Source organism: Vipera berus, assembly GCF_964194415.1.
Source record: "Vipera berus genome assembly, chromosome: 4".
Lineage (NCBI taxonomy): Eukaryota > Metazoa > Chordata > Lepidosauria > Squamata > Viperidae > Vipera > Vipera berus.
Genome location: NC_138206.1, coordinates 27,076,138 through 27,097,915, shown reverse-complemented (window position 1 = coordinate 27,097,915; position 21,778 = coordinate 27,076,138). Strand labels below are relative to the sequence as shown.

The 21,778-nt window shown below is 36.6% G+C and overlaps 1 protein-coding gene across 2 annotated transcripts in view; it reads left to right on the top strand.

The window, feature by feature from the left end:
- The window catches only part of SMAD9 (SMAD family member 9), a 39,178-nt gene extending 21,840 nt beyond the window's left edge, over positions 1 to 17,338 (top strand). The window contains exons 2-7 of one of the 2 annotated variants that reach the window (XM_081327273.1): positions 3,974 to 4,551; positions 7,767 to 8,021; positions 9,335 to 9,472; positions 12,425 to 12,646; positions 14,538 to 14,794; positions 16,227 to 17,338. In XM_081327273.1, coding sequence (XP_081183399.1) covers positions 4,140 to 4,551; positions 7,767 to 8,021; positions 9,335 to 9,472; positions 12,425 to 12,646; positions 14,538 to 14,794; positions 16,227 to 16,370 — 1,428 coding nt within the window. In that variant the 5' untranslated portion in view covers positions 3,974 to 4,139 and the 3' untranslated portion in view covers positions 16,371 to 17,338. Of the gene's footprint in view, positions 1 to 3,369; positions 4,552 to 7,766; positions 8,022 to 9,334; positions 9,473 to 12,424; positions 12,647 to 14,537; positions 14,795 to 16,226 lie in introns of those variants that run through there. The other variant, XM_081327274.1, reaches the window with a different exon arrangement.
- Positions 17,339 to 21,778: the final 4,440 nt, after the last annotated feature.

The window sequence follows — 21,778 nt, the reverse complement described above, 5'->3', positions numbered from 1 at the left end:
TTTCCACTGATACTCTTATATAGATGGTATACTTTGCTAGCTCATTGTAACTGCACATCCTGGATGATAAGGAACACTTTTATAATAGAGTTAAGACCTCATTTTAATGCCAATGGCTGCTCTTAATGATCTTCAGAATTTCTTCAGTTCTAAAACATTCTACATTACATCTGATAGATATTTCACTCTTTATATTATATAAGAAATATCGCTTTGGTCATTACAAAACAGAACACCAAATGCATAGGGATATAGGATAGAGTACCAAATTGCATTATGTTACTTAAAAAATTGATACTACCCAATTCATACTTTTTTTCTGGCCATACCGTCACCTGTTTTCATTTATTATTTATTACCATGGGATGCCAACTTCCTTCCAAAACAGTTCATAGTAATCTTAAAGAGGCAAACTTATTTTAATAAGCTTTTAAGGTATCTCTTTTCAACCTTGTACCTCCAGGATGTGTTGGAATTGAAACTTTCAGTATTTCCAGGTTATATCATTTGCCAAGCTCTAGGTTATGGAACTCTACTGTAAAGCTGACAAAGAAAGGGACTCTATTTATCCTTTCCAGTATATTTCAGAACCAAAAATAGATTTGTATCTGGGAATGTCAGCTCAAAGTTAGCAATGCATAGACTAGAGCATAGAACATTCAATATAAGAGAATGTTCTCCAGGAAATTGATTTTGACATTTCTGAGGTTTTTAATTGTGGTTATGCTTTAGATTAGAAAAGGGCAGCAGGCGACCACTAAGGAGATGATGATAATACAATCAAAACAATGCATAATGTACAGAACAATAATAAAAAGGGGTTATTTAAGGCTTATATAATAAAAGCAATAAAAGGATAACTCCTAATGATTGGACTTGCAATCTAAACATCTGAAGCCCTGTATTCATCCATTTTAAATATGATCCAAATTTTTAAAATATCTTTTTCTTTTTAAAATTAAGAAATGCAATTATCTTTGATTCCAACAGTATATGTAGTGCATTTTTGATATACTTAATTATGTTTGCATTAATGCCTATATATTATGTTTGTCTTCTGTATCTCCTGTTGTAACAATACAGATAGTCCTCGACTTACAACCATAATTGAGCCCATTTCTGTTGCTAAGTGAGACATTTGTTAAGTGTGTTTTGCCCCATTTTATGACTTTTATTGCCCAAGTTGTGAATCACTGCAGTTGTTAAGTTAACTTTGCTTGTCAGAAGTTTGCAAAAAGTGATCACATAACCCCAGGACAATGCAGCTGTCATAAATATGAGTCAATTGGCAAGCGTTTGAATTTTGATCATGTGATGATGAGGATGCTGTGTGAAAAATGGTCATAAGTCACTTTTTCAGTAGTGTTGTAACTTTGAACGGTCACTAAATGAACTCTTGTAGGTCACGGACTACCCATGTTACAAATTTTACAGATGTCATATCAGGATTGATTTATTGGATCTGAAGAAAGTTCTTTTTAAATCTACATTTTAAAATTTGTTGAAAATGGGAAATGAAAAGATGAAGCTAAAGGACAGAAACGTGGTGATTACCTAAGAAGTTAATTTATTTTATCAGGAAGCTTTGAGTAAAATTTTTATTTTTTATTTTTTTATTTTTTATTAGATTTATATACCGCCCTTTCCCGAAGGACTCAGGGCGGTTTACAGGGTATTTTCAAATCAAACCAATACAAAATACAAAAGTTAAAAAACAATTTTAAAAAAAGATTAAATTATCCCTAAAAATAAAAACCCCAGTTAAAAATTCTCAGCCTGGGCCGGAGAGGTCAAAGAGCCAGGTCTTCAGGTCCCGGCGGAATGAACGAAGGTCAGGGGCAGTCCTAAGCTCCACGGGCAGCTGGTTCCAGAGGACAGGCGCACCCACAGAGAAGACCCTCTCCCTGGGTGTTATCCGCCGGCAATCTTTTACCGGCGGCACCCTGAGAAGACCCTCCCTGTGTGAGCGCACTGGACGAAGGGAGTTTGATGCTGGCAGCAGGTGTTCCCTCAAATAACCCGGACCCAAGCCATTTAGGGCTTTATAGGTCATCACCAGCACCTTGAATCTCATGTTGAGTCATAGTGTTGCTTCCTATAAAGAAGAAATCTAAGAACTAACCTCTTGTCTTTTTCTCACTGATGCTATAATTTTAGCTTATTTTATCAATACATGGCATATTCTACAATCAATTTTCCCTTTTTTTTCTTTCTTCTAATTGTGTCTTTATCCAAGAATTCATTTGTGATTTTATTGTTACAGGTTACAGATTCTATATATCAGTAGATTACATTTGATTCCTATTCAAAATTTCCTGTTGAGCATATTTCCAAAGCTGGAAATATGTTCATTTTTGCATTTTTCCCACCTCTCACTCCCTTTATCTTGGGATGAAGGAAGGGAAGGTAGGGATGTGCAAATTAATTCATACATGATCTGTTCTCTGCATAGAACAATGGGCTCTGGATGGTTCGTGGCCAGTTAAAAACAAGCATGTTTGCTCTGCATGTGAACAAAACAAGGCTGATCTTGTCCAGAAGCACAACAATTGTTCTAGGCAGAAAGGTTTTTTGGGAGAAGAAGAGCAAGAAAACTTAAATGTGGAGGGATTTCTTTAGTGATGATAGCTGAGGGGAGCAAGGCAAGGCAAAACATTAGGAAGATTTGGAGGTCTGCAGGGCCGTGGTGGAGCAGTGGGCTAATGCCTCCTTAAGTAACACCAGCTGCCTGCAATTAGTGCAGGTTCGCATCCCACCAGGCTCAGGGTTGACTCAGCCTTCCATCCTTCCGAGGTAGGTAAAATGAGGACCCAGATTGTTGGGGGCAATAAGCTGACTTTGTAAAAATGCCGCTTGGGGAACCCTGAAAGCCCTAATAAGCAGGCAATACACAGAATGAAGGCTATTGCTAAGCACATTGATTTGTGCTTCTTAGTTTGTAAGCTGCCCTGAGTCTTCGGAGAAGGGCGGGATATAAATGGGATTAATGTATATGTGTGTGTGTGTGTGTGTGTGTGTGTGTGTGTGTGTGTGTGTGTATGTGTGTATATATATATATATATATATGTGTATATATATGTGTGTGTATATATATATGTGTGTGTATATATATATACACACACACACACACACACACACACATATATATACGTATACATATGCATATACATATACATATACATATACATATACATATACATATACATATACATATACATATACATATACATATACATATACATATACATATACATATACATATACATATACATACTGTTCTGGGAGCTACAGAGAGCATCCAGAAATATACATGCTATGCAAATGAAGCAATAGCAACATTGGGCATCTTTTTTCTGAGAAAGGGAAGAAAGGGAGCAATTTGCCCCAACCTTGCAAGATCTACCCCATAACATCACTCTGATATTCGTGTGGGGTTTTATTTTGGCTGAACTATAGATGACCTCAGTTATTTCTTTCTTCCTGCTTTTTTCTTTGTGTTTTGATTTTTTTATTATTTATTATTTGACAGTGTAGATATCCATTCCAGTGGACTCCAATAGCCTATTTTTGTTTCGCTGTTAGTCACATTGTGCTGGCATTCTGGAAAAGATTATGCATCCGCGTATGTAAGGAGTGAAAAATGGTGACTGCTGCAAAAGAAAATGGTATTTACAGAAAGTTATGTTAGGTTTTTTTTTCCTTATTATTTCCCAGGTAAGAAATACCTCTGGAAAAAAGGAATTGTTCAACTTTATTGATAAATATTTCCCAACTTTTAAAAAACATATGTTGTGAAAAGATGCAGATTTTTATTTTTTGGAATTTATATAATGGACACGTATGCAATCTTATATAGCAATAGTAATAATACTCTTGATTTTTGACAATCTGTGATATTGCTTAGAAAGTGATGTGACAAACTGTCAGAAGAGAAAGCAAAGAGAAATATGATAATAATTCCCTTCTGTTGTAGAATTGTTCTCTACTTGAAGATACTGGGATTAAATATATATCCAGCAAAAGCCAGAGTATGTGGAGAAAAGACTGATTTTGAAGGAGTATCATTTCTAGTGGTGAGATTCTTCATTAAAGAAAAATAAATTGAATAATTGAAATTATACCAGTAATCTCGGATTCTTATGCACTCCAGCACCCCTATAAGTTCTCTGTTCTCCTTCACCAGCCCAGCTGTAAAGAGGCTATTGGGCTGGAAGCAAGGAGATGAAGAGGAAAAGTGGGCAGAAAAAGCTGTGGATTCCTTGGTAAAGAAGCTGAAGAAAAAAAAAGGTGCCATGGAGGAACTGGAGAGGGCACTTAGCTGTCCTGGGCAGCCCAGTAAGTGTGTGACAATCCCACGCTCTTTGGATGGAAGGCTGCAAGTATCTCATCGCAAAGGTTTGCCACATGTCATTTACTGCAGAGTGTGGCGCTGGCCTGATCTGCAGTCTCATCATGAGTTAAAACCTCTGGAATGCTGTGAATTCCCATTTGGCTCAAAGCAGAAAGAAGTCTGCATTAATCCTTACCATTATCGAAGAGTGGAAACCCCAGGTAAGTCAATTGTCTAAATGTTTAATGAAGGATAGCACTGCATTGATTGCCTATTTCATCTTTCATAATTATTCTGCCTGCAAAAAAGGGAAGCTGCGTACAAGCTGTGATTGGAAAAAGTAGCCAGATCAAAGTAGGTCAAAGAGTTCAGATGCAAACATTTAGTTAGGATTACTTTGGGAGGATCAAGATCCTGAGAAGAAAACACAAGGAGAATTCTAATGCTATGCTTATTAATTTATTGGATGGAATGCCTGAAAATAGCATAGCAATAATAGTAATAAGTGAATATATTAATAATAGCATTAGTGGCTCTTAGACAATGGATTCTTTACATTTAATCAGGTAGTTTTAAAAAGTATTTTTTAAAAAAATTTGCAGTTGATTTTTAATGGTACAAACATAAGAATTTGTTCAAGAAATGCATCTTCGCCTAGATAAATTCTACCATCATATTTAACCTGATAGTTTAGTTATGTAAATTGGCCTATTGTTAATAATTTGTGTACCAGTTGCAAAACAAAACTTTGTGTTCTTTTTAAAAGCCATTATAATACTACACTCTGGACTACAGGTGAAATATCAAACCAGATGCTTTTCATTTGCTTTTTTTGAAAATATTTTAAGTATGCTTACCTGGCATGTAACTTTCTCTATCTCTTGTTCTTGTCCAAGGTGCTGAAATTGTAAAATTCTTCTTACTTAGGACTACACTAAATACAGGAAATGTATTGTTGCATAGATGTTCATTGAAAATCACTAAGAAAGAACTCTGTATTAGATAAAAATAGTGGCAGAGCACTGTTTGGTACTTGGCTTTTGTGTCTGTGTGTGACTTCAAGTCATTCTTGGTCTGCAGATTCCTTTAAGTCTTTACCTTGTGAAGAACATCTTAATCATATGATATCACTGCCTGTCAAATGTGTATCTTATAAAATACAGAGAGAAAATACGCAGGGAAAGGAAGGAATCTATTATACAGTTTTACTGCAATCCCACTAGAGGAGGAGGAAGGAGAACAGTTGACTCTCTGTGTGGTGACAGATTGTCTTGCTAGCTACCCAAACCAGAAAAATTACATAAAGTCTCTTTGAACACTGTGGGATTATCTCTTGTATCTTATTTCTCAGTTCTCCTAACAACAAACAAACTCCATGATCCATTGATCTAAAACATGTTACTATTGTTTTGGTGACAAATTCCAAAACCTTTTATCTGCATTGCATTCCAAAATAAATGAACTCTACCGGTATCTATTTTCAGTCATGCCATAAATCCTTTGCAACATCCAAATTACACAATAGGTTTATTATATTATATTTACATGTTTTCCATGTACTAGGCAAAGACATCTTTGGGGTGCCTCAGGACTCTGTTCTCTCTCCCCTTCTATTTAAGCTGAGGCCATTGAATGAAGTGATCCGTCAGTTTGGGGTGAGATACCATCAGTACGTGATAACATCCAGCTCTATATTTCTACTCCAGGCCCCTTGAGTGATGCCGTATACCAGTGTCTGGGGGCTCTTGGGAACTGAATGAGGTGAAATGGACTCCAACTTGCAAGACAGAGTGGCTGTGGGTATTTGGACCCTCTGGAGACAAAGATCTTCCATCTATGGTTCTGGCCTCAAATAGACATGGAGTGCAATCTGGTGGTCCTCTTGGACTCCTGCTGGTCCATATATGGACCAGGAAACCCTGCTCATGGTAGCTCATGTCCTTATAATCTCCATATTAAGAGTACTGTACATGCTCTACATGTACAGAAATTTGAACTGGTATAGAATGCAGCCATATGGGTAATAGTAGTGCCAGATATATGGTACATGTAGCATCATTCCTGCATGAGCTGCATTGGTTACAAGTATGTTTCTGGGTGCAATTCAAGATGCTGATGGTTACCTATAAAGCCCTACCTGACTAGGGACCAAAGTATCTGAGAGATTGCCTTTTTTCTAGAGTTTCTACTTATTGAACCAGATCAAATAGAATGGGCATGCTGCAGATCCTGCCATCCAAAGAATCTCAGCTGACAGGGACCAGAAGGAAGCTTTTTCTGCAGCAGAACAGATACTTTTCTGCAGTGGAACATTCTCCCTTCAGAGATTAGATTCTTAAGGAAACCATCAATCTGTGATGATGAGCAGTGGCAAGCTAGACAATTTCAACCTTTTTAGATTACCTGCCACAAAGAGGGGTGAAATGTAATAAAGATAGCAGAGATTGTGAGAAACCTAGAGCCATGAAGATAAGAAAAGAAAAAGGATTTGAAAATCAGTTTTAAAATATGAACACAGTTGTGGGAAACATGCATTTTCAAAGTTCCTATATGCAGAATTTCTAACGTATAGAGGGATTTTTTTTAAAAAAAAATACTTACAAAATTGTTACCTCAGAAACACAGCTTATTTAAAGCCAACACACATCCAGCTTCCATACAAATATATATTTAAAAAATAAATAATTCAAATGAAACCTTACAAAACTGGCAAAAATTTAAAACCTGAAGCCATTTAAAAATATAAAGGATAATAATCAGGAAGCAGTCATAGCAGTACCAAGCCTATGTGAATGAATACATCTTAAGCTGTCTGAAAACTTAACAAAGCCCATGACTAATTGTAATGAAATAGGGAAGGAATCCATTTTTAGTTTCTTTTGAAAAAAGGTCCTCTCTTGGTCCATTGTATTACATATGATACTTACCTATGGCACCCTAAGGAGAGCTTCTCCACAAGATCTTAGTTGTTGGACAGGCTCATAAAGAATATCAGACCTTTACTACCAATACCTTGAATTTTGCTTTATAGCGGGGTGGTGCCATAAACTATCTTCAAAATCGTGTTGGTGGGTTGTCTTTTAACTAATTTAACAATGGAGTTTTGTACTTGCTGCAGTTTTTAGCCTTAAAGTAGTGCCACAAATCTCTAGACTTGAGGTTCCAAATAAATGAGCTACTATTTCTGTTTACATGCTTGTGATCAAGCAGCTCAGAAGTAGCCTAAAATGTATTATATTGTATAATGTGACAAATGTGCCAGATCTTGGAAAATACATAGCTTGTAACTTTAGCAAGGCTATAGTTTAGAGATAAAGCACCATATTCCAATTTCTGTAATGTCTGTTTGAAAATTCTGGAGATGAGTAATGAGATACTTCTGAAGACTTGCAAGAGTTTCTATTTTCAAAACATCTGTTCTGTTCTTTTGTTGTAGTGTTACCTCCAGTGTTGGTTCCAAGACATAGTGAATTCAACCCACATCTTAGCCTCCTTGCCAAATTCCGGAACACATCTCTTCACAGTGAGCCACTGATGCCTCACAATGCAACTTACCCTGATTCTTTCCAGCAGCCTCCCTGCACCTCTTTCCCAGCATCCCCCAATATGTACTCTCAGTCACCAAGCAGTATGAGCTACCCAGACTCCCCAGGAAATTCTTCTGCACCGGGAAGTCCTTATGAGCTCACAGGTATGCAAAATACTATTCCTGAAAACTAGTTGAGTGATATTCAGTCTACAGTAACTTCTTTTTAGGAACCAGAGTTTTGCATCATTTTTCCCTTTCTTTCTTCTTTGTACAAACCTGTAATCCCTTAATTCAGGGTAGAGTCAGAGTGACTGAATGGAGCTAAATGTTTACTGGCTGGATGCCCTTCCTAATGCCTAGGTGGAGTTGGCAACAGATCATTTTCTCTTTGCGCTATGGGAGAGAAACATTGGCTGCTACCTAGGATTGAACTCTCAACTTTCTGGATGGGAGGCAAGCATCTTCACCACTAGGCCATCACGCCACTCTAAGAGTTTTGCAAACAAACAAACAAACAAAAACAAAATACCCAGCTTTCAATGCTACCTCATTGTTACAGGTTCAAGCAATTTTGGTAATAACAGCTGTATTACTCTGAGAATTTGAGTGTAAAGAGTGGCATATTTATTTGTTTTATTTATTCCACAGTTTTTATAGCTCAACTAGCTCTAAAGACTGTAGAGTTTGCAGCATATTAACATTATAAAAGGGACGCGGTGGCTCAGTGGGTTAGGACGCTGAGCTTGTCGATCAGATGGTCGGCAGTTTGGCGGGTCGAATCCCGAGTGCCGCATAGCAGAGTGAGCGCCTGTTACTCATCCCAGCTTCTGCCAACCTAGCAGTTCGAAAGCACGTAAAAATGCAAGTAGAAAAATAGGGACCACTACGGTGGGAAGGTAACAGCGTTCTGTGTGCCTTTAGCGTCTATTTATGCCGGCCACATGACCGCGGAAACGTCCTCAGACAAGCGCTGGCTCTTCAGCTTTGAAACGGAGATGAGCACTGGCCCCTAGAGTCGGAAACGACTAGCACGCATCTGCGGGGGAACCTTTACCTTAACCTTAACATTATAAAAGCAACAAAAAAAGATATGAAAATTGGTAGTAATAAAAGATAATTCTACCAAAAATTACTAAAGAGACCCAGCATAGGGTAGTAAAGATGTTAAACTAGGAGCCAAGGAAACTTAGTTATTTTAGCCACAGAAGCTCCCTGTTTGACTTTGTGTGACTTACTCAGTCCAATCTATTTCACAGGAGAGTGTTTGTGGTGTGTGTGTGTGTGTGAAGTTGTAACAGAGAATCTGGATTCTTTGTGGTTTATTTGTGTATAAAATGAAATCATGTGTAAGCATCCAATCTAATGTAATACAATGTGTTAGTAAATATTTATGCTTCAGTCTCTGAAGCCTTTTCTTTGTATTTATATAGGCAGGCTATGAAATATCAAGCCCAGCATTGTTTTCTTTTTCTTAGCTGATACACCTCCTCCACCTTATAATGCCAGAGAAACACCACGAAACCACAATGGATGTCCTGTACATGCAGTTATAGACAGTCCATTAGTGCTGTCATTGCCCAATGGAGGTAAATCTACTGATGGAGAACCTGAAAGTATGTAAAGACTTGTATTTTTTTTTCCATAGAGGGAAGGACTTGGCCCAGACCTGATTGTTAGCCCATGAACCATTCAATCTCCATCCAGAGAGATCCTTAACCAAATACTTCCTCTTGCTAGACTCAGACCAGAATGGTCTTCTATTGATTTGATTTGAATATTGATGGTATTGTTGAAGATTTGAATGATTTTCCTCTGAGGGGGAAAAATTGTCATGAGAAAGAGCAATTCAAGAAAGTAAATACTAGTGATACATGGGTTTATTTTATTTTATTTATGCAACTTTTATCCCTCTTTAATCCATTTTTATTCTAAGTAGTTGGAGCAGGTTTACTCTTAATTCCTTACAGAGTTAATAATTTGTTTTGCATAGTTTTCCATTTTTTCCAACTTATGATTGTTCTGCTCTATTTCTGCATTTTTTGTAATTGTTTAAAAACATCCCCCCCGGTTTATATCTACTTTCATGCATTCTCCTAATATGCAGATTATATACATATACAGTAGTGGCCAAAATTGTGGAAACCTTTTGGGGGAAGTGTATTTTTGAGGTTTGATGGCTAATAACACCACTTTTTGGGAGTAGTACCATAAAAATATATATCAATGGAAAGATAATTTAATCAAGAATGTAATGCAACAAAATTTGTTCAAGTATCTGTACTGTATTCTATGAAAAGCTATAGCCAAATAACCAGAAAAAGGAAGCACAACTTGCTTAGGTTGATATCAGGATAGCATGAGTGTTTAGAGAGCCAATGAGTGTTTAGAGAGCCAATCAGGTGTCATCTTATTTTGGCAATCAGCCAATCAGATCACAGTAGGATTCAGTTATTGATGTCATGTATTGAAGCTGAGAGGAGGACATTTGTCAGTGTGTTATGTGATCGCTATCCAGTTGGTTGGGGGGGGGGGTTGTGTTCTTTCATTTAGTGAGCTTGTAGAACATAATAAAATTAAAGTAATGGTGCAAAGAGTTGACTGGTTGCCCAGAAAGCGATGTAAAATAGTATTATTAAGTGAACAAGGCTACAGTTATAAAGAAATTAGAAGAAAAATTGGTGGAAACTTAACGAAAGGTGGCATTTCTACTGTACACCAAAGGTTTCCATAATTCTGGCCACTACTGTATATTATATAACCTTTCACAAATATTTCCCCCATCTATTTTTCTTTTACACATCTTATTGAGCTATATCACAATTCACAATACTGCAAGTATTGTGCAGTATAATTTTAATTTGGATTGTATATAGATTTTGAAAATGCAAATTTAAAAAAGTCTATATATTAAAATTTAAAATTTATTACTTTTGTCTGGTGTACTCTACTAGACACTAGTAACTGGTAACATTTTAAAGCAGTTTTTATGTGGTACACAGTAATTAGGATACATACTTAATATGAAAACAGAGAAAATAAGTTGCTAGAGTAGTGTTTCTCCACCTTTCTCAAACTCAACCTCCATGGATGGCTTGCTGGAGAATTCTGGGAGTTGAAGTCTACTTGCCAAGATTGACAAGGACAGTGTTAAAGAAAGGTCTCCTGAAAAAGGTATAAAGAACTCTGTTGAATCAAGTGAAGAATCATCATCATTGGTTCTGCAGCCAGTATGTAGCTATCTTCTCCATGGATTTGTTTAGTCACTTTTTAAACCTATCTACTTTTTCTGCCCTTGAATATTACCCAGATTTGTGCGTGCCAGAGTGCTATTTCATTTGATAGCAACACATTCCATAGTTTATGCCTTGTACAAAGAAACACATCTGTCATTCATTCCTGAATATCCTAGCAATTTATGTCAATATATGATCCAGATTTTCTAATATTGTTAAAGGATGAAAAACTATCCACATTTTCCACACCATCTATAATCTTATATAACTTAGTCATATTTTGCCCTTACTTGCCTTACCTTTGAACTTAAAAACTTAAAAGTTATCATCTTTCCTTGAAGAATAAATATGCAAGGGCACAATAGTTTCATTCTTTCCTTCACTTTTCCAAGCTCAGTAATGTCTTTTTAGATGAGAACAACATCTAAAATGTAATAGACAGTATACAGAGTATAAAGTAGTCCAGTGTTGGTGAACTTTATGCCAAAAATTCATAAATGCCTAACCTGACTGCTTGCATATGTCATATTCACACATCAAACGAAAGAGAAACAATTCTGTACATACTTATTTATAAGTAAATGCACTTGTGCACACAAATGCAAAAGCTGATTTCACTCAATCACTGATAGTGTACCCATTTTGGAGACTGTAATCATACTTGTCTTCTGCATTTGTTCCTTGAAAATGAGCTTTGCTGTGCAAACAACTACCCTGTGCAATGGTTGGAAGACAACTGAACTGTACAACTGCCATATTCCTATCATATTTTGCAAGTTGCTGTCTCTTTCATGTCACCTTCAGTCACAAATATGAAGATAACATAACGTCCTGGTATGGATGGTGAGAATACATTTTAAGGTTTGAGTGGTGCAGGGTTGTATAGTTCTTGTATTTATTTTTGTTCAGTTTCTTTGGCAACTCAGACAGGGAGAATAACTGTTGTCAGGTGTTGGTGAATGCTGATGCGTCGCCCAAAACATCACGGTGTGTCATCATTAAAACGTGTCATAGATTCACCATCACTGGTTTAGTCACACTATTTAAATATGGATATCATTAAATTAAAATGTATATTTAGTCCTTTTCCTAATGATTACTATGATGAAATTCACATCCTTTCTTCTTTTTTTTGGAAATACCACAATGGCTTAACATTTGCATTGCACTGTTTATCATCATCTTTATATCTCTTTCTGTTTTGTCAGTGCCTGCTGTGTCATTATACATGGAGAGTATATTTGAAGTTTGGATATATAATCAGTTTCAAGGTTATTGTGCTTCTTTCTACATTTCTGTTGCATCGTCTTAATCTGTGAAATCTTCTTCCAGACTTCCGACCTGTTTGCTATGAGGAACCACAGCACTGGTGTTCAGTTGCATACTATGAACTTAATAACAGAGTTGGAGAGACTTTTCAGGCCTCTTCTCGAAGTATACTAATAGATGGCTTTACAGATCCTTCAAACAATAAGAACAGATTTTGCCTTGGATTGCTGTCCAACGTTAACAGGAACTCTACTATAGAAAACACCAGAAGGCACATAGGAAAAGGTAACAGCACATTCCTTCTGCAATAATAAGAAACATTGCTTGGAAGCACTTGGGTTCGGAAAACTGTCGAGTTCAAAACTGTGTTTCTAAAATGTATATTGCTAGTAGTCCTTGACTTACAACCACAATGGAATCCAAACTTCCTGTTGCTAAGCGAGACAGTTGTTAAGTGAGTTTTGCCCCATGTTACGACCTTGAATCGTGAATCACTGCAATTGTTAAATTAGTGACATAGTGGTTAAGTGAATCTGACTTCCCCATTGACTTTGCTCGTCAGAAGATCACAAAAGGGGATCACATGAGCCTGGGACACTGCAACCGTCATAAATGAGCCAGTTGCCAAGCTTCTGAATTTTGATCATGTGACTACGAGGATGCTACAACAGTTGTAAGTGTGAAACTGCTCATAAGTCACTTTTTTCAATGCTGCTGTAACTTTGATCAATCACTAAATGAAAAGTTGTAAGTCAAGGACTACCTGTATTATTATTTTAATTTACTAATTAATTCACTATATTAATGAATGCCCTGACTGTATTTATGACAACAATAAAAAATGAAGTATAAATATATAGTATAAGTATAAAAGAAAGTAAACATAGTTAAAGCTTGAAGTTAAGTGTTGAAAATGTTTACAGAAAAATAAATTAATGCTTTCTTGTCTACATTCCACATGAAATGCAAAAATTAGAAAAACGGGGCTCAGAAAAAATGTCTAATTAGAACAAAGAAAATATAATTTTGTTGCATTTAAACATAAGACAGGGTAATTTACGTGTAACATATGGGTGTGTATAAGCTGTAATTTGGTATTCTCTTTCCTTTGACTCCCTGTGTCCCCAAGGACATCTATATATAGTAAATTTCATAGTAATACCATAGAGGGGCTTAAACCTGTCTCTTATAGGGCTGTTATTATTTCTCAATTTAGTCTTCAGCCTGGAACTTTGCTGGTGGCCTTCTACAAAAACAAGCTAGGTCTGATCCTGCTTAGTATGAGGCATTAGCCAAGGATGACCAGGTGCTGCCAGCCTTTGCAGAATTGCATAAAAGAAGTTTTAAGTTATGGACAGAATCATTAGCAAATTTCCAGAGTGGACCCTTAAGCTTTACTTACAATATAGAAAACCCTTTCACAAATTGTTACCTGATTGTAATGTTTAATGCAACCAAACAGGAAGATTAGCATATAGGTATATAATTATCACATTTGCTATATTTAACAATTAATGTAATATAATGTAATAAATTCCTCATCCTGATACCACTCTGCCCTGTTCACTTTGTACATAGCATCTAACATATTAGCCAGTGTCTAAGTTTCGACTCCACTGCAGTAAAAAAAAAAGATGTAACTCTTTAGAAAGATCACTCTGAATGGCTTACAATTTGATAAGACGCTTTTCTGTGGACTGTAAAAAAAATCAGTGAAATACTTACTGTTGTGTTAAGAACAGATTTCTAATTAATTTTTGTTCATGGAAGAGAGGATGAGGTGTATGAGCAGGAAAAATATTATAGTCACACTTGGGGAAGGGAACAGAGAGTGAAAGTGGTCTGGTCAGCAAGTGTTTCAACCAACCAGAATTTTTATTAAGCCTAAATTTGGCATAGGGTTGCATAGATAGAAATGGGTTCCATGTAAAAAGCACGCCAACTGGGAGTGCTTTGCTATCCATAGAAGGAATTCATACGGCTAAAGCACTTTCTTTAGGATTCCATTTTAAGACTGCTTATCCTGCCAGTTTATTCATGTTCTATCCATCACATAATAATGCCATACTGTTAGTATATCACATAAAAAACAACATAGGGATTTTTTAAAAAGAGTTACAAATCTTGCTTTAATCTATGTTGAAGATTAGACTTGGCTACCTCTTTTCTCTTAAAGGTGTTCACCTGTATTATGTTGGGGGAGAGGTATATGCAGAGTGTGTGAGCGACAGCAGCATTTTTGTACAGAGCCGCAACTGTAACTATCAGCATGGTTTCCACCCAGCCACTGTCTGCAAAATCCCCAGTGGATGCAGCTTGAAGATTTTCAACAACCAACTCTTCGCTCAGTTGCTTGCCCAGTCAGTTAACCATGGCTTCGAGGTGGTGTATGAACTAACCAAGATGTGCACCATCCGGATGAGCTTTGTTAAAGTAAGAACTTTCTTTAGTTTTGATTATGAAATTGAAATGGTTTACTAGGCCTCTTTGTTACAAGAACATTTTAAAAGATACAAAGCTTGGAATGGATGAATGGATGGGATATGCTAAATTGTGTATCTTCATGAAGTACTACACAGGTAAGTGAAAAACAGTGGCGTAGCGTGGGTTGTCAGCACCCGGGGCAAGGCAAGTAATTTGCGCCCCCTAACCCGTGGATTTTAGCACTCGAGTCTCGGCGGCTTGGATCGGATTCGCACAGCCAGCACTGCAGTGAGAGTGAGTGAGTGAGCCAGGCAGGGGCAGAGAGCTGTGAGTGCGAGCGCGCCCCCCCAGATGTTGCGCCCGGTGTGGCCGGCCCCCCCTGCACCCCCCATGCTACGCCACTGGTGAAAAATTATCACAATTATTTGTAATTTGTGACATAGTTTTATCACTAGGTGTAGTCTCTTCAATTAGGATTATTCTGAATTTGATTTCTGGAAGAAGATGGTATATCTGATTAAAATGCCACAAGGACATTTTTTATTGGGTCTCTGTGTTATCATTAATGTCACTCACTCTCTTTTGATTCAAGTTTCACTTTGAAACATAACCAAAGTTCAAACATTTTAAGAGATTACATTATAGAGGCTTTACTTTCAGTAATAATATTACATCTTCAAAAAATGGCACAATATAAATTGCAATACTAGGTGGCTCTGGGAAGAAAAAGAATCAATGCAACACCAATCTGAAATGATTATCAAGCCTCCACCAGAGGGAGATGGAAAACCATTTAATGAACCAAGAGTTTGACAGATGTATTCTATATTAATCCATAACTCATATTTGCTAAAGGATGCAATATAAATTGTTCAACTAATACTAATTCTGGGATTTGTTCCAAGTCCATATATTTTTATTACATGTATCCCTTATTTTCCCATTTACAAATAGATGATAAAAGTTAAAATACTCCATTATAAACAATATCTAGACAAAAATATAAGATTGTAATCTGCTTTCAAAACAGCACTAACAGTCATCTCAAGTACTCATGTACATTTTCCCACATAGCCAATGATATATGATATTCTCTCATATGGATTTGATTTATTCACACACTGTGTAAATAGAATTAAAATCATGCTTTTTACAAATTAGGTATCCACAATTGCATTTTTTTCTCATTACTTCCAAGCACAAGTGTTGTTTTTTTTAGGAAACTTTGAGTAAAATTCTTTTAAGTGGCAATTTAGTTAATCATCTCACAAAGACATAAGTTCAAACACATGAATACATAACCATTTTTTATATAGAAAATGATGAATGGTTAGAATGCAGTAGAATTTTTTCTGTGCAGACAGCAGTCTTGTCTTGAGTAAAATGAAGAATAAAACAACAATGTCTTTGAACCTTTGCCATTTATTTGTCTCTTTTGTAGGGCTGGGGAGCAGAATACCATCGCCAGGATGTTACAAGTACTCCTTGTTGGATTGAGATCCATCTTCATGGACCTTTGCAATGGCTAGATAAGGTGCTGACACAAATGGGTTCTCCACATAACCCAATATCCTCTGTTTCGTAAAAATTATCTCCACACACGCTAGGGGACAAATACTGCTTTTGGCCTTGGCTTGTAGGATTCTCCCTTAAATTTCTGTATATAGCTGTAAATATGATTGTATATACATATATATATAACATACTATTAGTATTTTTCATGCTGTATTACATGTTTTATTAGTTTAAAAGGCTGCAAAAAGTACAGTACTTTATCATTGTATTCTGCCTATTAATGAAGAAAGAAATAGAAATAGCCTTGCTGCCTATCTTTTTTGTAAGGAATGAGACCAGTATTGTTTGCACTTTGTAAAATATATATATATCAAAGTTAAATTCTGAAAACAATAATGCTGGTTTCAGCAAGTGGTACCTCTGTTCAGAGTGGCAGTTTATTGATAACATCAAGCAGATGCTTCTGGAAACTTCAGGAATATCGTGACTGTGGTTTGTCCATTTTGTTCCTGGCATGTGGATTTCAATATTGTGATTACAAAGGTTACATTGTGCACAACTGAGTAACAATTATAAGCCTGCAAATGGAACCTTCTCTAAATACCAGGCCTCTCTGTCATTGGTTTGAAAAGAAAGTTGAGACTGAATGAGACATCCTGCTTTGTGATATAAAAAACATTACCTATCCAATTCCAAGGTTATTAAATTTGTTGTTCAGTGATGATGAGGTAAGATGGGAAGAGGCAATATAAAGCTGCTATACTTTGAATTCCATTCTTTGTAATACCTAGAATGATTTCTACCTAGCTAGCAGGACATTGTAGTCCTTCACACATGCTTCACCTGCAGTGGAAAGGAAGAAATATATAATGTGTTAACCCCAAGACATTAATAATTGGCCATATGTCATGGGCCTTGATAGTAGAAATGGACAGTTGACCAATGACAATTGCAATTTTCTTAATACAAAAAAAACAAAACAAAACAGCAGATTCATGTGTTGCCAAGCTTCTCTCAGACTCTTCAAATTCATCATTTACAAAGTAGATTCTGTAGCACAGACATGTCAAACACAAGGCCTGGGGGCCGGATCCGGCCCGCAAAGTGGTTTCATGCGGCCTGCGAAGCCATCCTGGAAACAGTGAGGGAACGGCCCCCACTGTCTTGGCCCTGGCCCAGAGACCCTCCTCCTGCCAGAGACCCTCAGATCTGTCCCACTCCTGCCCAGGCCCCCATAGGCACCCTTGATGCGAACGATGTAGAGCTGGCCACGCCCACCCAGTAGGCCATATGCACTTTAGCCACGCCCACCCGGCCCCCTGAGGGCAACCGCAATGCTGATGCGACCCTCAATGAAATTGAGTTTGACACCCCTGCTGTAGCATTTCAGTAAAAATACTACTACTCTTCCTCCCACACATCTTAATTATTGATAAGCATAGTAAATGAGGGCAATTGTTATCAACAATGAACCTGAGTGGAAGGTAATTAATATATTGTTAATATGTGCTAGCCTTTGCTTCACTTTATACATTACTTATTTGATCAGTCACTTTGTACATAATATTGAATGATAAAAAATACACTGGAATAGCCCAAAAGTATTAACTTGCTGCAAAATGGATCAAATTTAATAACAAACCTAAAAGTGCATTTGCCAGAAAAGAAAAATCAGCTGATAGGACTTAAATATTTAAGTCTAAGTACACATCTGTACACAATTCTGCTAATCAGCATCAGTTTGCCCTTGAATGTTCTATTACCAAGTTATTTCTTTAAATTGTTCTTGTTTGGGGGTATCTCAGTCCTAATTTGATCCTTTGACAGATAGATGCCTCCCCCTCCATTGTTAATCTAGAAGCAATTAATTTATGGAGCAAAATGGGTTAATGACATCAAATTGTACATTCAAAACACCTTAAAAAAGAATGAGTGGGATGTAGGTTTCCTGCATGTATGGATTTCTACAAGGTTTTCTCTTGAGAATTAAAGATTTGACACAGATAAGTTTTAGAAAATTGATAAAGAGTAATTGTACTATTGGAAATTTTATTCTTCAATTGCATTGTTAAAATGTTTTAAATATAATTGTATCAAAAGAAAAACTTCGTAGCACTGCCAAAGAGGGATTCTATAATAACCTCACAGGTAAATATAATTTGTGATCTACAAACTATAATCAGTTTTATTAGATATATGAAACCTTTCTGCTTACAGGTAAATACAGATTTAGGTGCAGCTGCAAGAAAAACCTAAATTAAGACTAAATAATAAAATTAAAAAGTTTTAAGCCTAATACAATTATGATAAACTTTTGGAATTTCATTCTTAAATTTTAGAGTTTAACTAAACAATATATGCACAATCAATATTATATTAAAAACAGTTAAAACTGATTTAGAAAAAAAGTGGAAATTTGTCATAAGCTGCCTTTGCATGACATAATGAACCACAAACTAGCCAATCTTATTTAGCCTAATGGATAATGCAAACCTAGCCCACTTGTCCAATTTAGTTTAATGAATTACGTAAATACAAGAGATTTGGTTGGGCAAACCATGGATAACTTTACCTCAGTGTGTTGTGTGAACACAGTCATAAAGTAATCAGTGCGTAATATTTGTTAGGATGTGCATTCGTAGTAATTCCTTTATACACTTGTGAGCAACACATTTATAAACATATCAAACAGTGTTTCAAATAAAAATCTCAGTGACATCTACTGCAGTGTGATATTTTCAACCAATGCGGAACCTTAAATCCTTATTGATATATGATTATTATGCCTATAAGCTTGGGTTTTTTTCTGGAATGGTAAGATAATGACTAATAAAATGGGGAAAAATAGCTAAAATAGCAGAATACAGCTGTATGTAAAACAACTGTCCTGGGAATTTAAAAACCTAGAGCTCTCTCAACCATGAAGCATAGCTAAATACAACAGATGCTGTATAGAAGAATATTTACTGCTAAATTGTACTTCAAAAAAAAACATGATTACTTCTCAGAATTCAACTAAGACTGCAGGGTGTCAAACTGCCGGCCTGCAGGCTGGATGCGTCATCCCAAAACCGCGCCCACCCCATTGCCGGCAACGGAGAAAAAGCTCCAATACGTTGCACAACGTCACATGACATTGCGAGTTTGACATGTCTGCTTTAGATAGATTTTTCTGTGCCCAATGTTTTTGTACAACCATTGAAAATATGTAAATTTAAAGCTATTAAATGTGTTTATAAATATGCAGTGCTTTGAAATGTTCTGCTGGAAAATTTAAGTCATTTGGCAGAAAAGCCATTTATCAGCAACTAGTTTAGGGGAAAACATTTCTTAAAAACAGTTATATATGTTCAAAACACATTCAGCCTTTTGGGAAACAATCTGGAAGTACTAGGAAGCTGAATGATATTCAAGATTAATTCATAGAAAACTAAATGGTCTGTTATTTATTATGTGCAGGTCAACTATTTCCTTATTTAAAAACCTGTAGGAAAAGTTTTATTGATAAAAAAATTGAATTTTATTAATGATTCTGAGGCTTCTTTATAAACTGTTTATTCTCAGCCTTATTTTCCATTAGCTGCTGGTGGAGGAAGTAAACCTATTATTCATTAATGATCCAGATGGTGATATCAGAGAAGCTCTCGACATGAAGGAGCTATTTGGTGCATTGTGTACGGGGAAACAATCCAATATTACAGTTAAAAGAAATAGAATCTTATAAAAAGAGAGTTATAAATAAGGTGGAGTTATTGAGGCTCCAATATACTAGAGGAGCAATACTATTAGAGATTGAGATTGAACTACTTTTATTTAAAACCAAATGAAAAGAAAGATATTTTCTTCCACTTCCCTTATTTATTGGTGTGATTTCTTTCTGATTGGTTGCTGCGGAGCTGCATAAATTCTCCCCCCTTTCACCCACCCAGGGAACAATTGATCAGGAACATTACAAAGCACGTGGATCCTACAGATCTAAACCTTAACCCAATAACATTAGAACTTTAGCATTAAAGAAACCACATAATTTCTGCTGCAGCTATAAACAAGGTACCAGGTTGTAATTCTACTTGGATTTTTTGAAGGTGTGCTTCAGAGCACTGAATGATCACTGCAATGCTATACAGGATTGCAACCTAAAAATACTGGGTAACATTACAACTTTTCTCTGATTTATTTAAGTCTGGATGCTTGATAACTATCTACAGAACTATGCCTAAGAGTGCAGTCTTCAAAGCAGGCAGAATCCATATTCATACTTGTAAGTTGGCGTATTGAAAGGAATGTTTAGGACTCTCTGTGCGTCCAAATAAAATGTATTTTGTCAAAATAGGAAAGACTGCTGACTCTCTTAAAAGACATTAAATTTTTAAAACAAAGATTTCAACCTAGATTCACAGATTGAAATTTGAAAAGAATGTGGAAAATTAAAAGAAAATACTATTATAGTAACTTATTTGTATCATCATTTTTAACAGAGTGAATATTACATCTCATACTTTTCTCACAAATTTCTGACTACCAGCATATGTAAACATCCAAGTATCTGAGTACAGCAAGTAGTGATCTGAATATTAAGTGTTTTTCTCCCATACATATCCATGTCATGCAAAACTACAGCGAGGATTTTGTACATCTAAATACATTTTTGCCTTGAGTTTTTTATAGCTTGTTTTGGTAGAGAACATTAATAATCCATTGCTTTGGAGCCACAGATCATTTATGATTATTTTCAATCTGATGGCATCATCTGCTCCCTTTGTGAGAAGATGGAGTCTATTCGATTGATGTACCTCCAGGCAACTGATGGGTCCAGTGGGAATTGAAAAGTAGCTAGGCATTTTTCATGGGGATCAGATGGGTAGCTCAGTCATTAGAAAGGGAAGACTTGGATTGTGTTGTCCCTCTGTGACCTCTTCCAGTGCAGCAATCCCAGGATATATGCTGTGGATTGCTGAGATCAAGGGAATGAAGAGAAGTTATACCTTTACTTGGATCCTGAGGCCCTGCATATGGTCACTTGTGCCGTAGTCATCTCTTGGTTGGATTACTGCAACTTGTTCTATATGGGGCTACCCCCAAATACATGTACCCCATGTATTTGGAAGCTGCAGCTGGTGGGAGCATCTAGGGCTGCACATATAACACCTTTACTACACGAATTGCATTGGTTACCGCTCTGCTTCCAGGTCCAATTCAAGATGTTGGCTGTTACCTTTAAAACCCTACATGTCATAGGTCCAGGATATCTGAGGAGCCATCTCTCCCCAATAGGACAAGCCTGCCTCACTCGTGCCAGCAGAAAAGGCCTGCTACAGATCCTATCTGTTAAGGAATTGAAGCAGCCGGGATCAAGAAGAGCCTTTTTCCTGCGGCACATTCTGCCACCAGAGGTGAGAACTATCCCCTCTTGGCCCTCCGGATGGATATTAAAATCCAGCTCTGCAAGGGAGAGTACTTGCGTCTGGAAGAGGTTAA